At 38.0% G+C, this 15,967-nt stretch overlaps 4 protein-coding genes across 4 annotated transcripts in view; 2 read left to right on the top strand and 2 right to left on the bottom strand.

The window, feature by feature from the left end:
* Nucleotides 1-8,175: 8,175 nt before the first annotated feature.
* FOIG_11130 (uncharacterized protein) lies at nt 8,176-9,094 on the bottom strand. The gene is made up of 2 exons (XM_031211677.1): nt 8,447-9,094; nt 8,176-8,385 (listed from the first exon to the last, which is right to left on the bottom strand). The coding sequence occupies exons 1-2, from the start codon at nt 8,948-8,950 to the stop codon at nt 8,320-8,322; spliced, it is 570 nt and encodes a 189-aa protein (XP_031058861.1). The 5' UTR covers nt 8,951-9,094; the 3' UTR covers nt 8,176-8,319.
* Nucleotides 9,095-12,126: 3,032 nt separating this feature from the next.
* Nucleotides 12,127-13,599, top strand: FOIG_11129 (uncharacterized protein; the record flags this gene model as incomplete). The annotated part of the gene is made up of 4 exons (XM_031211676.1): nt 12,127-12,243; nt 12,293-13,153; nt 13,212-13,329; nt 13,391-13,599. The coding sequence occupies 4 exons, from the start codon at nt 12,127-12,129 to the stop codon at nt 13,597-13,599; spliced, it is 1,305 nt and encodes a 434-aa protein (XP_031058860.1).
* A 435-nt stretch (nt 13,600-14,034) lies between these two features.
* Nucleotides 14,035-14,923, top strand: FOIG_11128 (uncharacterized protein; the record flags this gene model as incomplete). The annotated part of the gene is made up of 2 exons (XM_031211675.1): nt 14,035-14,046; nt 14,099-14,923. 2 exons carry the CDS (start codon nt 14,035-14,037, stop codon nt 14,921-14,923), a joined length of 837 nt encoding a protein of 278 aa, XP_031058859.1.
* Nucleotides 14,924-15,116: 193 nt separating this feature from the next.
* The window catches only part of FOIG_11127 (arsenical-resistance protein), a gene marked incomplete at both ends in the record, with an annotated part of 1,484 nt that continues 633 nt past the window's right edge, over nt 15,117-15,967 (bottom strand). The window contains 2 exons of the mRNA XM_031211674.1: nt 15,117-15,770; nt 15,828-15,914. Coding sequence (XP_031058858.1) covers nt 15,117-15,770; nt 15,828-15,914 — 741 coding nt within the window. The remainder of the gene's footprint in view (nt 15,771-15,827; nt 15,915-15,967) is intronic.

The raw sequence follows: 15,967 nt of genomic DNA, 5'->3' as shown, positions 1-15,967 counted from the left end.
TACTGCCTATAATACTAGTAAGATAAAATAGCAAATAATTACTTCCTAGTATAAATTAATAAGCATTAAGAATAAAAACCTTATATAATTATTAATACTATTAGATATTAAGTTATAAAGAGATATAGAGGATCTTAAGTAGTAAAACTAGAAGCTTATACTAAAATATAAGAACAAGCTCTAGTATATATCTAGAATTCCTAATATATCACCTAGTAGAGATAAAAAGTATAATAAGAAGTTAAGATTACTAAGGATAAAGTACTTAACCAGGAACTTAATTAAATTAACTAAGATATTACCTAATAGGAAGAAGAAGTATCTTAAGATAAATAAGATACTATCTAATAGCTAGATAAGTAATAACTATAAGAACGCTTAGAAGAATTAGAATAAGAAAAAGGAAGACCCCTTACTAAAAAAGAAAAAGCAGATATTATCCTAGACTATAAAGTAAGAAAAATAAAAGCTATATACTAATAATAACTTACTACCTAATATAAATATCCTAATAATATTAACTGCACTAGAAGTAAATATAGTATAGACTACCTATAGGGAAAAGGCATATATTATTTATAATAGAGCAGCAGATAGGTAAAAGAGTAGAGGAAAATAAACTCCTAGAAAAAGCTCTAAGAATAACTATAAAAGGAAGTTAATAAACCTGCCTAGAATTAAAAGTTAAAATTAAGGATAAGTAGCTAAATATACTTATAGATAGCAGAGCTAATATAAATTTTATTTCCTCTAAAACAGTTAATAAGCTAAGGCTATTATAAAGAAATAAAAAAAAACCCTATATTATAAAGAATAAAGAAGGAGGCACCTATAGTTATAATAATAGAAGAATTACTAGAGAGATTAATTACCTTAAGGTATTTATTAATAGAAAAAACTAAGGTATTAACTTTAATATTATCCTAGTATAGAAATATAACTTAATACTTAGATTTCTATAGTTATAATACTATAATATATAAATTAACTAAAGAACTAGCTAGGTAGACTATAAAGACTACCCTTTAAATAAAGAAAATAATTTAGATAATAATAATATAAGATCTTAAACTTCAACTAATAAGAGCAGCAAAGATAGGCATAATAAAGTATTACCTATTCTAAAAGGAATATAATATAAATACTACTAAGGCAAAATAAAACATATTAGATAAATAATAGTAACTCTTAAAGGATAATTTAGATAATTAGACTAAGATATTAAATAAATAAAATAGGTTATTATAAAGGAATTTAATAAATAACTTAAGAATATATTACTAGAGTATTATATTTATAAGAAATTATTTTAAGAGGAACTAAATATTAAGTTACCTTAATATATAGATTATAATATTAAAATTATATTAAAAGATAAAAAGAACCTAAAATTCTTTCCTATTTATAACCTATCTTAAGATAAGCTTAATATACTTAGAGAATAATTAAATAATATGCTATAAAAAGGATATATTAAATCATTTAAATCCTTAGCAGGATATCCGGTTATATTTATATTAAAACCTAACTCGAATAAGCTAAGACTTATAGTAGATTACTAATAACTTAATAAGATTATAAAAAAAGATAAGATACTACTACCACTTATTACTAAACTTAAGGACTGCCTATTTAGTAAGAAATAGTTTATAATACTTAATCTTAAATCTGCTTATAACCTTATTTAAATTAAAGAAGGCGATAAATAGAAAATAGCCTTTTAAATAAAATATAAACTATTTAAATATTTAGTTATACCTTTTAGATTAACTAATACATCTATAGTATTTTAACGCATAATTATAAATATACTTCAAGAGCACCTTAATATCTTTATAGTCTGCTACCTAGATAATATCCTTATCTTCTCTAATATAAAAGAAGAGTATATAGAATATATCTATAAGGTTTTAAAAGCACTATAAGATACTAATATACTTATTAAACCTACTAAAAGTTACTTCTATTAGTCTTAAGTAATATACTTAGGATATAAAATCTTATATAATAAAATCAGAATAAATAGATAAAAGATTATAGTAGTTACTAAATAGAAACCACCTATATTAGTAAAAAAAACCTAATCCTTCCTAGGATTTGCCAACTATTACTAATAATTTATTAAAGGTTTTAGTAAAATTACTATTCTTCTTACTAAGATTACTAAAAAGGATAAATAATTCTAATAGAATAATAAGGCATAATAAGCTTTTAAATAGCTTAAATTAGCCATTATAAGCAAACCTGTTCTAGTTATGTTTAACCCTAATAGATAAGTTAAACTTAAAACTAATGCTTTTAACTTCGCCTTAGGAGGATAAATAGGATAATAAGATAATAATAATATATTATACCCTATTGCTTTTTATTCTTATAAGATGCATAAAGTAGAACTTAATTACCTTATCTATAATAAAGAATTCCTAGCTATTATTAACTACTTTAAGGAGTTTAGATACTACCTTAGAGAAAGTAAGTACCTAATAAAAGTCTTTACTAATTATAAGAATATAGCTTACTTTATAATAATATAAGAGCTAAACTAATAATAATTATACTATATAGAATACCTATATAAATTCGATTTCACTATAGCGCATTATAAAGGCATAGATAATAGATACATAGATGCTATTAGTTAATAACCTGACTTTAATACAGGGACTATAAAAATAAAAGAATAACTCCTAGAATTTAACCCTAAAGGAGAATATTAGTTTATTTAACCTATTAAAATAATTATAAGAATAATAAAAGGAATAAAATTCCTATTAGATAAAGAATGTAACTTCCTTTGCGAATTTTATTTATATCTGCTATATAGATACTAAGGTGTTAAGAAAACAGTAAAATAACTATAAGACCAAGGATATAAGTTTATAAAAAGGGATATAAAAGATATTATTAAATAATATAACCTCTATATAAGAATAAAAGCCTAGAGATATAAACTATATGGATAACTATAACTACTACCGGTAATATAATAACCTTAGGACTTAATTATAATAGACTTTATTATAAAGTTACCCTTATTAGAAGAACCCTTAACCGGAATCTTCTATAATAGTATTATAGTTATTATAAATTAACTTATAAAATTTTCTTACTATTTACCCTATAGAGAAGTAATAGATGCAGAAGAACTTTCTTATGTTTTTTACTAATATATTATTAGTATATATAGGTTACCTATAGAAATTCTATTTAACAGAGGACCTATATTTGCAGTAATATTTTGGCAATTACTTATAATATAACTTAGACTAAACTATTAACTTATAATAGCATTTTAACCATAAGTCGACAGATAAACTAAACAAATAAATTAAGTACTTAAATAGTATCTATGGTATTATATTAACTATAAATAAAATAATTAGGTTAAAAAGCTACTAATAGCCTAACTTGCTTATAATACTACATATAATAAAAGCATAAAGCTTATACTAGCTTATGCTAACTTCGGATTTATATTAAATATATACTATAATGCATAATAAGAGAAATTAATTAACCTAGCCGCTATAATTAAAAGTAATAACCTTAAAAACCTATATAAAGAAATAAAAATAGAACTTAAATTTATTAGAAAATATATAAAAAACTACTATGACCTAAAATAGTTAAAGGGACTAACCTTTTCAGAGGGAGATATAGTCTACCTAGCCATAAAAAACATTAAAATAGACCAACTAATACACAAATTAGACTATAAATTCATCAGACCCTATAAAATACTATAAAAAATCTTAGAAAATAACTATAAACTAGATCTACTACTAAGAGTTAGACTCTATCTGATCTTTTATATCTTATTACTTAAATTAGCAGTAGATATAATATAAGTCAAAATAGGCAATAAACCATAAGAAATCTTAGGACTAGAAGTCTATAAAGCAGAAGCTATCAGAGATATATATAAGGTTAATAGTCAAAGAGAATACTTAATAAAATAGAAAGACTACCTAGAAAATAAAAATATATAAGAACTACTAAAATACCTCGTTAATGCCTAATAACTCCTAAAGAAGTTCTATTAGAAATAGTAGGATTAATAAAAAGAATATCTACCAAAATAGAATTCCAGTTAATTAAATCTACAGCACCATAAGATTAAGCTTTAGAAATAATCAATAACTCCGCCTAATTAATAGAAAAACTACCCTGCTCTTCTAAGGATTACATTCCATAAGAAAACAACTTATTACCCTACTCCTTAAGATAATACTTTATCTTATAAATATAAGTAAGATACGCCATAGCCTCTTTAAGAGCCTCTTCAGCTTTTTATTTATCTTCTTCTAACTTTTTATACTCTCTTATATTTTTTAAAACTACTAAAATTAGCATAAGAACTAATAAGGCAAGAAAAAGACTTATAAAAAGAAGTAACACCAGAACTATTACAAATTACTTTCACATCTATATAATTACTATAACAATAGGATTATTTATTAATAGCCTTATATATAAGATTACGATAGAAGTAATAGGAATACGGCATAATAAAATCGCCAAAATCATAGATATACTGCATAAGAGCACTAGACTTAGAAGTTTTTATATATTTCTTCTTAGAAACCTGACCTAATATAATAATTAGTAAGATATATGCAAATAAAAATAAGTCTAAGTTGGTACTTATAAGTATAAATTAACGGAAATAGCAAGTAAGTATAGTCTTAGGGATAAGACCTAAGAGAGGGGAGAGATTATATTATAATCCTCGCGGTTATATTATATATACCCTATAAATTTCCCTATAAATCTTACTAATTATAACTAGACTAAATAGATCCTTCTCGGTCTATTTACTTTAATTAGTTATAATAAGACCAAAGTATTATAATAATAGTCTAGGACCAAAAGGATAATATCTTAGTCCTTAACGGAAGTACTACTAAGTACCCTTATAATTAAGTATATATATATTTATTTAGTATTAGATAGAACTTAGCTTACTAGCTATTAATAAAACTTCTTTATATTAATTAAGCCTAATATATATTAAATCTACTATTAAGAGATATAACACTCCAATAAGCTTAGTATCACGCCCTATGCAATCTGCCAACAATAAACCTAGCACGGCTTAGTTTAACATAGTTAGACCCTAACCGTTACAACTACCCGAGGATCTGACCTAACGGAAGCCCCACTTAGAGAGTGGGCGGTAAAATTCTGGGACAGTGATAAAAATCTAGGACAGCCGGATACCCCGCTTCATCCAAATTTATAGGATTTCACCACCAAAAACCCAACTTTTAGCAGATATTTCCAAGTATTATCTCATCTTATCTTATATTTAAAATATGCTTTTTTCCTAGACCTCCAAAATAGAAAATCTTTGTTATCTTAACCCTGCTGTTGCCGCAGCTTAAGCGATTTTACTCTCTCAAAGCTGCCACTGCAACACCAAAGAAGGGAAGCCTCTTAGCATAAGAGAAGCTGCAGATAGATTTAAAGCTTCCAAGAGCGCTATTAGCCGTCATTTAAAGTCAATGAAGTTATATGGAAAACCAGATTTCAGTGATAATAGCCGCAGGCAGCCAAGAAATCTCAATAAGTCAGAGGAACGCGCTATAACCGCATATATCATATGGCTTGAAAGAGTAGGATTTCCCTGTAATCAGCTGCTTATTGAATAAGCAGCTAATGAGTTGAGGGTATCACGAACGCCTCCAGTAGGGCCAGTTGGCGATAGATAGTATAGGAGATTTCTTTAAGATAATCTACAGCTACAAAAGAAGAAGTTAGTTTAAGCATTTAACCAAGAAAGGGCAGGATTTAAAGCTAGAGATATTAAGGATTTATAGTAATTTTATACTAACCTTAGTATAGTTATAAAAGATCATAATATTAAGGCATCACAGCTTTTTAACGCTAATAAATACGGCATATAGATTAGCGCCCTTCGCGAGAGGCTTAAGGTAGTTATCATAAAGAAGATCCTTAACACTAAACATAAAGTCATAGCTTTTAATAATAGAAAATCAACTACAATACTTAGATACGCAAATGCAGCTAGATGTTAGTATTCTCTAGACTTTAGTATATATTCTGATATACTTTTAGTCATAATACCTCTATTAATGGTGTTTAAGACCTAGCCAACGGAATCTTAGGATATTAACGCTCTAGATAAAGCTATTCGCTTTACACACTCAGAGACCGGCTTTTCTAACACAGAGATTTCAATAGACTAAATATGCCATTTTAACCGCAACTCCTTTAAATACATAGCAAAGGCATAATCTAAAGGCATTATATTTACTAATTAGTTTGGCTATAATAAGTTTATAAGAGATATTAATATGCCTAACTTTATTTAGAAGGAGCCGTATTTTTAACGGCCTGAAAAGGAGCATATTTGGCAACTTCTCATTATTAATGGCTTTACTAGCAAAACCTCCTTAGAGCTTATAGATTACTATATTTACTTTAATATTAAGATTATAATTCTTCCTTCTTATTCAACACATTATATATAACCTCTCGATGTTGGAGTATTTTAGCTGCTTAAAAACGCATACCAAAAGCTCCTGCGGCGGCATATACAAGAAGGATATCTTAATTTTAAGCGCTCTGATTTAATTAGCAAATTGAACGAGATAATCAGGGAAGGGTTTACTACTCATAACATCATAAACGGCTTTAAGAAAAGCAGAATTTTCCCAGTAAACGGCATAGCCGTTATATAAAAAGTTAAAGAGAAGAAGAAGTCTCTGCTTACAGTTATAAACCCTGCTCTTTAATCTCTTCTTCCAAAAGAGACGCAGTTTAAAGATACTCGTGAAGTTGCACGTCATCTTAAATGCAATTATCGCAATAGCTTCAGTTCACCTACTTAAGATTCCTTTAGTATATTAGATAATGTTATCTGTAAGGCTATAGTTTTAAATAGCTTCGCAGAAGAGCATATACAGACCCGAATACAGCGAATTACTTCAGTAAATAATAAGAAGAAGAAGAGAAAGAAGGTTATACCAACTGGTCAATATATTAACAGCGTTACAGTTAAGCAGGTGCAAGAAAGTCTTACCGCTTCAACAAAGAAAGACCAAGAAGCTAAGATATGCCGCTAATACTACAACTTAAAGCAATTACAAAGAGAAAAAGATAACCGCTTAAAAGAAGAATAAAAAAAGAACTATAAGTATAATATAAATAATAATAGGAAGCTAATTTATATTAGCTTTAACTATTAGAAGAAATAAAAGGGCTTAGATATAGTTAATAAGATTATCTATATTCCTCCTCCATCATAAGAAGCATTACTAACTCCTAAAAAAGGCTTTTTCTATAATATAGGCGGTTTAGCACAACAGAAGCACTTCTATAAGCAACTTCGTGATGCCACCGCTGCTGGCTTTTATCAAAGTCCTCTTCAGGATATACCTACTACTCCTTCAAGCGATAATATTAAGATTATACTCAGCAATCTATAGTAAGGTCTAGTTCATAATAGCCTCACTTTTAGAGATTCTAATAACTCGGAAAACGATGAAGAAGCCCCTGTTTTCGTTAATCTATCTCAGGATATCAAGGAGCCCAAGCTGCCGCCGCTTCCAACGCCACTGCCTTCCTTTAAGACTAATTATTCCTCTATATATCACAGAATCATAAATATATTACACCCCTAATAGCATACGCAATAAGAGATTATTATCCCTTTCCCTATTAGGTTAGAGGCAGGATTAGAAGTAAAGGCATTATAGGGCAGGGAAACATGGCCAAACGGCCCTGTGATTTAATCTGCATATATCTGGCTGCAGCACCACGATAAATATGCCTTATATAATAAAATGCATTTAGCAATAACTTCAATATACTTTAATTAACTAACTATAGTAATTTCAAATTAATTATAATAAAATTAAAAGGTATAGCCAGAGATTTCCCGTTTTTCCCACCTATTTCTCACCTATCAGCTATCCCAGATTTTTATCACTATCCCAGAATTTTGCTGCCCACTCTCTGAGTGGGGCTTCCGTTAGGTCAGATCCTCGGGTATTCATAAAGATAAAGTTAAGATAAAGTAGTCTACTATCCGCCTTATAAGCAGCAAAGGTGCCTCGTGTCTTTAACACCAGCACCTCTTGTTTAGGTGATCGTAACATGGTATCCTAATATTTTCACTTCAGGTCTGTTTCCGCTAGGTCTTTAGGCTATTGGGGATCATTATGAGCTTCTTTAGTAATATTGTATGAGATGTGATGTAAAGACTAGACTACTGCATCTCTAACCGGTGCTTGACCAATATCTCCTAGCTTTAGCAAAGCTTTTCTAAAAAGGATAATTTCTCGTGCTTTTCACTTAAACACAAGTGAGATCAGCTGTTTCTTGATCAAAAGTGCATCGATCGGTATGGGTAAAGGAGAGCTATATTTAGAGTTAGTCAAAATGGGCATGAACTTCGATATGTGACTCAATTATGACTTACGTTGATGAGACCTCCATCGCCCTCAGTAAAGAACTGGTTAGGTGCAGCAATGTACATGCACTCATAATCGGTGTTGAGGATTCCAAGTCTGAACTCAACGGAGGACTGTCCGTCAATGTTGGCAGGATCAGCAACCGAGAAGGCTTTGTTATAGCAGGCAGCGGCCTGGAAACGTTCGGGGTCGGGGTTATTAGCCATCATGGTCTCGGTTGTTTGAACGGTGAAGGCTTCACGGCCAGCGTCAAAGTTGGAAATGTCCCCGATAAAAGCGGCGGCAGCGCTGACGGCCTCGCTGACGATGGCACTAACTGCCGCGGTACCAGCCGCGGTCAGAATAGCAATGGTGACAGGCTCTCGCTTGCTGAGAATATGACCAGTGCCCTTGGCTGTGTCTCGGGTCTGGAGCGTGGTGGTGTGAAGGCCGTTCTCGGCTGGGATAACTGCGCCATTGACAATGGCGGAGCATGCGGCAACGGCAGCGACGACTTTGGTGAGAGAGGGCATTTTGAAAAGGTTAAATGGTGTGTAAGTCACGGACTTGGTGAAAATTGTAAAGTTGAAGCAAAGAGCTTTGAAGAAAGAGATCAAGTTGTAAGGGATGAAACTGCGCAGCAGATTATGAGGAAGCGAACTGAGTTGTTGAGTTGATTGAAGAAAGGATAACTCGGGAAACCTCGATACTTTATAGTCTTTTCTTCTCTTCATTTCTCTGTGTTTTTCGATGGTATCCCCGTTTCCTCATCTTCTCTAATGCCGTAAACTCATCGGCATGACCGAGCTATGAGACAAGTGACTAACAACTCCACCTTCTTGAACCGTGTGTTTTATAAGCTTAAACTTTATTTCAGCAGCCCTTGCAAACTAGATGTCAGCTTCCAATTAAGCGATTTGCTATAAGGCACGTCTCATCCTTTTCAGCCAACCCCGCAAGCATCACGGGGTCAACAGAGATGTCAAGTCTCAAACATGCTATTAGCAGGGATATCCGAGTCAGTAACTTCCCGGGTAAATAATGGACCCTGGGACGTGTCGGCAGGGCCCGTCTTGATGAAGTTGGACTAATCATGTACTCTGAAACAGGATTATGCCCCATTATTCCTTCGGCATTAAGTACTCCCACGTTAACGTTTGACGTAGTTTCCAGGGTCCCCAAGACAAGGGTAAGCCGAAACCAATATCAAACAGCCTGGAATATGTCAGTTCATCCCAAGTAGGCAGCTTAGCATGGTTCCAAAAGATCTATAATAGTTTTCATCCAACAACACTCTCAAAAGAGCCAACAGTTCGTATATAGCACGCACTGACCACAAGTAGGTCCCGTCCCACTACCGAGTTCGGAAAGGATAGGTTCCGAAAACACTTGAGCAAGTCCAGTGTAATAATGCAGTCCCTCTCTGGTATTCCCTTTGCTTCCTAAGACAGCTAATTGGTGCAAATAGTATAAGAATTTATCGGTCTGGTGGAAGTGGGTAGCTTCAGGAGAGCTGCTTTTGGGGGAGGCCCTTGTTTTATGTTCAAAATTATTAGATAATATTATCAGATGATGTAAAAAATAGTCAACCATTTAAACGGCTCTAGCAAGAAGAGCTCCGGGGATTATTTCAGTAGCTGAGGAATATATCTCAAGGATACAATCCTGCGATTGCTTCAACTCCCTCTGCCGACCTGTGAGCTTGTGAATGGAGGTTGTTTCGTGAGGTAAGACCGAGAATAAGGATGCTCGGTAGAGATTGGTTGTGTATGGGATAAAAGAGGATACATACCGACTGCGTGTTTCCAAGGGGCATCATCTAACATTATGGAGAGTTTGGCACAATGACGCCACTCATTGGACCTGGGACGAGATTTCTCTCATTACCCGAATATAAAATTAGGTTGAGATTGGATAGCACCAACTTCATGAGCCTATTTAGCCTCGAGTTCCCATTTCGTGATACGTCTCAGGAAATATGAAGTCGAAGCTCTTCATGTTTGAATGAAGATAAAGACTTGTACCTAAAATTATGATAAAAAGCCTCTTATGATTTTATGCCTAGTACCGTGGTAGAAATTAGTTTAAGGATGCCTAGAGTCTCAACCATACCGGGTAGGCATTGTGGCCTCATAGAAGCAATCTAGACCGGACTGTGCCCCTCAAGACCCCTTGACAGACCAATGAATGGCGCTGTCAAAGGGTGAAAGAGACGGACCAACAGCATGAACTAACGTCACTAAATCCTAACGTAGATGTTGGTTGAGAGTCTAGATAATTGCTGCCTACCAATCAGTCGATATCTTTGATGAAGAATTTCCGGTGATCAACAGCCATTAGCTCCAGACCTCACTCTCACAAAACATACCAATAAATTTCAACCAAAACGACGATGACTTTAATTGAGAGTATTCTTGCCGTCCTTCTAAATGTTCCATTCCTTCCACCAGGACCGCCCGTCAATGCGCACAAGGATGAAAGGAAACACAAAAGCCCACTGAATCGCTTCTTAGGATCGCCATCGGAAGAAAAGAAGGAAAGCAATTCAATGGTGTCGGAAAACCGCGATTAGTCACGATAAATACCTGTGGCTTTCCAATGCGACTGACGCCACTTGTAACTTCGAGACTATCGGCTTAAAGGTCTGAGGCTCTACAGTTCATCACAAGTGTCCAATTCTAAAACAACTAATAGGGTTACAAACTACGCAAGCATCGTCGGGAAAAGAGTATTTTGGAACAATGATACGGCAGGCGGTCAACCAAGGTCGGCGCTTAGAGTCCGAGTTGACGAAGTGCACAAGAAGCGCAGTCGGAAAGCATATCCTGGTAGGCATACAGATAGAGCGATGAGTAGGAATTGAGAAACTCCCAATTCATTTATTAGCCGAGCTGAGTGCTCCTCTGTGTCATGGGCTCGTACATCGTGGCGGCAAGTTTAGAAAGTGAGGTGTTTGTTGGTCCAGTTTGAAACGGGCCATGGCCAACATATCAAAACACTCCCTGACACAGCCGAATGAACATCGCAGAATATCCTCTGTATCTCGTTGTCAAGGACAGGTCTCACTTCATTGAGGATAATAATATTGCGAAATTGGCCTGCTTGTAACTCCGTTACAATTAGTAATCTCTTCAGACCTGCAGCCTTTGATGTGTAAACTGTAGTCGCTGCGTTAACCATACGACCCGCGCGTGATGACAAGAGTCACCGGGCTCTGATCACAACCTAGGCTTTAGCATCTGAGGTGATTCGAGTCCCCTTTTTTACTCTGGTTGCGATTGAAGCTTCTCCTGGTCATCCTTCCCTCGCCATTTGAAAAGATCCCGAGGTTTCTTGCTTGGAATCACAGGTTTCTATACGCCATTTACCTTCTCTTGGGGAGAAGGACTGCACTGTGCGGGGGTCGCTGATCCATTGTGCAGGTGGTAGTGTGCGGAGCCAGCTAGGACAGATTCGGTATTTTTCCGATCTGTCACCATTTGCTTAGTCGTACCTGTATGTGTTACTTTTCATCTATTGGCGAAGATCGTGTGTCCTGTTGCCAAAGTTCTGGGCAATCTGATGGTAGAGCCTGTCTCACATGGGCGTCATTGTCTTCCGTCCCTTGGAAGCATAAAAGGCCGGTGTGCCTGCGAACAAAGGTAAGCGACAGCAAGCGGGTAGAAGTTGCGTTTTGTATTTTCTAGATATGAGTCAATCGTATACTGCAATGCACGAATCCGGTCAAGCTGATGATGATGTCTTGCTTTCTCCTGATGGAGGATATGGCTGGGTCGTCGTGGGCTCGTGCTTTATCCTGAATGCTCTTACATGGGGTGTAACAGCAGTGAGTGCTTTTTATTCCCAAGTCTCATATGGTCTAATCGGTTATGCAGTCCTTTGGTGTCTACCTAACAGAATACGTCTCTTCCGAAAGATTCGCTAATGCTAAGCCGTTGGAATACGGGCTTGTCGGCGGGCTGAACTTCAGTTGTGCTATGCTCCTTGCTCCGCTAGCGACCCACCTCGCCGGCCGATATCCTTTAAAGGCTGTTGTGCTGCTTGGGTGCTCCTTACAAAGCATTGGTTACGTAACTGCTCCCTTTGCCTCCAGAGCATGGCATCTGTATCTTACTCAGGGGGCTCTTGTTGGGAGCGGGATCGGCTTCGTCATCGTCCCTAGCACGGCCGTCCTGTCGCAGTGGTTTTCGAAGCGGCGGAGCATGGCCAACGGCATCAGCTCTGCCGGCTCCGGCGTCGGAGGAGCAGCCTTTACCTGGGGAACAGCTGCCATGATCAAACTTCAGGGGTTGGACTGGGCACTTCGCGCGACTGGCATCATTACCTTGGTGGGCATCGTGATAGCAACTCTTTTGCTTCGACACAGGAACTCTCAGATCCAGCCGAACCAGCGGGCCTTTGACATCGCCCTTCTTCGGTCCAGAGCGGTTGCCTTGCTTTTGATGTGGGCTTTCACCACCATGTTCGGGTACGTTGTCCTGCTGTTTTCGCTGTCCGAGTTTGCGCTCGCCATAGGGCTATCCCGTAAGCAGGCCACCGACATTGTTGGCTTTTTGAACGTGGGGACCGCGATTGGACGCCCCCTCATTGGCCTGGTGAGCGATCGTTTCTCTCGGGTTGCTACTGCCTGCGTGCTCACGCTTCTCTGCGGTCTTATTTGTTTTGTCCTCTGGTTACCCGCCACGTCATTTGGCCTGACACTGTTCTTTTCCATTCTTTGCGGGGCAATCTTGGGAGTCTTCTGAATGGTGAGCATATTTCTCTTCACGTTTGCTCTGGATCTTGAGAGCCGAGAGATTTACTAATAGCGTCGCACAGACCATCGGTCCCTTGTCAGCTGAAGTCGCGGGTATCCAGAATCTCCAAGCAACGCTCTCCCTCGCTTGGGCTGCCACAATCCTCCCTGCTGCATGTAAGTGGTGGGCAGTGTCACGGCGCCTAAAACGTGATGTAAACTAACCTTGAGTTTCCAGCTGCCGAAGTCATAGCTTTAATGCTCCAAGGGTTGCCAGCCCCGAGAACGTATGTCTACCCTCAGGTATTTGCAGGTTTAGCATATGTCATTGCAAGCGGATTTCTAGCAGCGCTGTGGATAAACTTGCGTCACAGAGACTCAGCATCCCAAACACGCAGGCTGCCTGGTGGTATAGGTGATGTAGAACTGAACAGAAACTCCCGGTGAATCTTGGCTGGGCTAGTCAGCGCTATCTACAGTGTGCACATTGGATAATGCGAGCTTCAAATCGAAGTTAACATAGAGGGAGAGACGAGTGTTGCAAAAAATACCTATAGTAGATTAGGCGGATGAAAGATTAGTCTACTTTGGGTGACCCTTACATCATGAATTTTTCCATCAAGCCACAAGCTATTCACTCGCCACAACAATCAAGCCCACCCACCACGTCTTTCGACCTGGCTCTGGCTGGGGGTTGTTCATTCATTCTCCTCAACTCACCGTACCAGTCAGTGCAGTGTCCGTACCCTTGCAGCTACGATTAATCTCACCCACACGTCAACATCTCACCATTGATTGATTGGTCTTCTACGATCTAGTCTGGACTATCATTTCTCCTGTCCACACGAACTCGCACGTCTAAACTCGACATCTAAGGCAAAGATGCCCCGGAAGGTATGCTGCACAAGTCATCACCGATGATGCCCACTCACCATTTTTCCTGCAGCATAAAACCGCTGCCACTGTTGCAGAAAATCGCGATGCTCAGCGCAGGTCCAGAGCTCGGCGGCAAGAGCTGATTGCGGATCTGCAGAGTCGGCTTGAGGAATACGAGCGGATGGGCGTGGAGGCCTCTATTGAGATGCAACGCGTTGCCCAGGCCGTCAGCGTCCAGAACCAACGCCTGAAGGACTTGCTTGGCGTCTACGGGGTCTCGGACTGTGAAATTGAACGATACCTGTCCTCCCCGGAGGAACACCATCGGGCATTAAATGCAGGATATCGGTGCAATAGTTGTGGACGTTTATTACTTGGGACAACCAAAAAGAGTGCCATGCCGACGGACGATACGCTTCAGGGCTCATCGTGGCCAGCACCAAGCATGAATGAAGACGCGGTGCCAATGGTGTCAAATCTAATTGTCCCGACAGCTGGCCGAAATCAGCCATCATCTACCGAGCCACTTTTGGAACTGATACAGCCTCGGGAGGATGACGGAGAAGTCTTGTTGCTTCGTGAAGAGGAGCCAACATCTCATCACGAAATACGTGAGACGGACGGGGCTGGCAATACAGCAGCTTCCAGTTCCTCAGCGCCAACAGACGTGCTCTCGCCGCTCTCTGACTCTTTCGATTCATCAAATTCCATCGTCCATTCTGGCAACCGATCTGAGCCTCTGGAAACATCGTGCGACAAAGCTGCAGAAATACTTGTCGAATTTCACAGCCAGACAGACCCATCGTGGGCTCGTTCCGCACTGGGGTGTCATGGGGATAACAGCTGCTCTGTCAAGAACACCAAGATCTTTCAACTCATGGATCACATTCACTAGACGCATGTCGATGTCAAGGTGGATTCTTTCTAATTTATAGACTGCTGAAAGCAAACTATTATTATTATTCAATTCCTAGACTTTACGTTGAGAACCCTGGGCGTCACTAGATGATCTATTTATTAAAGTCCATAGAAGCATACAGACCATGTCTCCGATGGCGCAGATCGGTGAAAGCTTGGCTCTCACTCCTTTACTTCCAATCCCATCTGTTGGCCATCCAGCGCACGGCATACACCAAGCCTACCAAGACTGGGACTTCAATGAGCGGACCGACGGTGGATGCCAGAGCCTGGTCGCTGTTGGGGCCAAAGGTCGCGACCGCCACGGCGATAGCTAACTCAAAGTTGTTGCTTGCAGCAGTAAAGCTCTGGGTAACTACCATGGAGAACCGGAAGCCAAGCAATCTGCTGACCCACAAAGTAACGAAGAAGATGAGCACGAAATACACCACCAATGGGACTGCTACCCGGACGACCGATACAATCTGGTGAACAACCTGTCTCCCTTGGGACGCGAATAGAACCAGAATAGTATAGAGTAGGCCGAGGAGGGACCAGGGTGCGAGAAATCTGAGAAAGGTCCTCTCATACCAATCAGGTCCAGCGACCTTGCGCAGGATGATCCGCGTTATGACAGCTGCTCCAAGCGGGATGCCCAGGAAAACAGCCACACTTATAGCAACGACGTTATAGGATATATCAATCGTACCGGATTCGTGGCTGATAATGCGGATGAAGAAGACGGCCATTGGGGCGAAGAGGACTATCTGGAGTATCGAGTTTACAGCGACAAGGATGGCACAGTATTCGTCGTTGCCGCCAGCTAGGCCGTTCCAAATAAGGACCTAAATGCATTTTGTCAGTATGGTTTATACGCGCCCAAAAGGGACAGATGAACGAACCATGGCAATACATCTCCCAAGACCCACGAGAATAAGACCGGTTCGAAGGTCCGACTTGTCGGGGAGGAACGCCCAGGCCAGGGCAAGCTAAGTGGGAAAAGTGTCAGTATGCTCTCTGTGAAGGGAGACGTACCGGGGGG

Source organism: Fusarium odoratissimum, assembly GCF_000260195.1.
Source record: "Fusarium odoratissimum NRRL 54006 unplaced genomic scaffold supercont1.20, whole genome shotgun sequence".
Lineage (NCBI taxonomy): Eukaryota > Fungi > Ascomycota > Sordariomycetes > Hypocreales > Nectriaceae > Fusarium > Fusarium odoratissimum.
Note: the sequence above shows the minus strand (reverse complement) of the source record. Positions and strands in the feature narration are given on the sequence as shown.

Coding starts and splice junctions, on each gene's coding strand:
- FOIG_11130 (XM_031211677.1), bottom strand. CDS start 8,950: ATGCCCTCTCTCACCAAAGTCGTCGCTGCCGTTGCCGCATGCTCCGCC. Junction 8,386..8,446: donor GCGATGGAGGTCTCATCAAC/GTAAGTCATAAT, acceptor CTCTAAATATAG/CTCTCCTTTACCCATACCGA.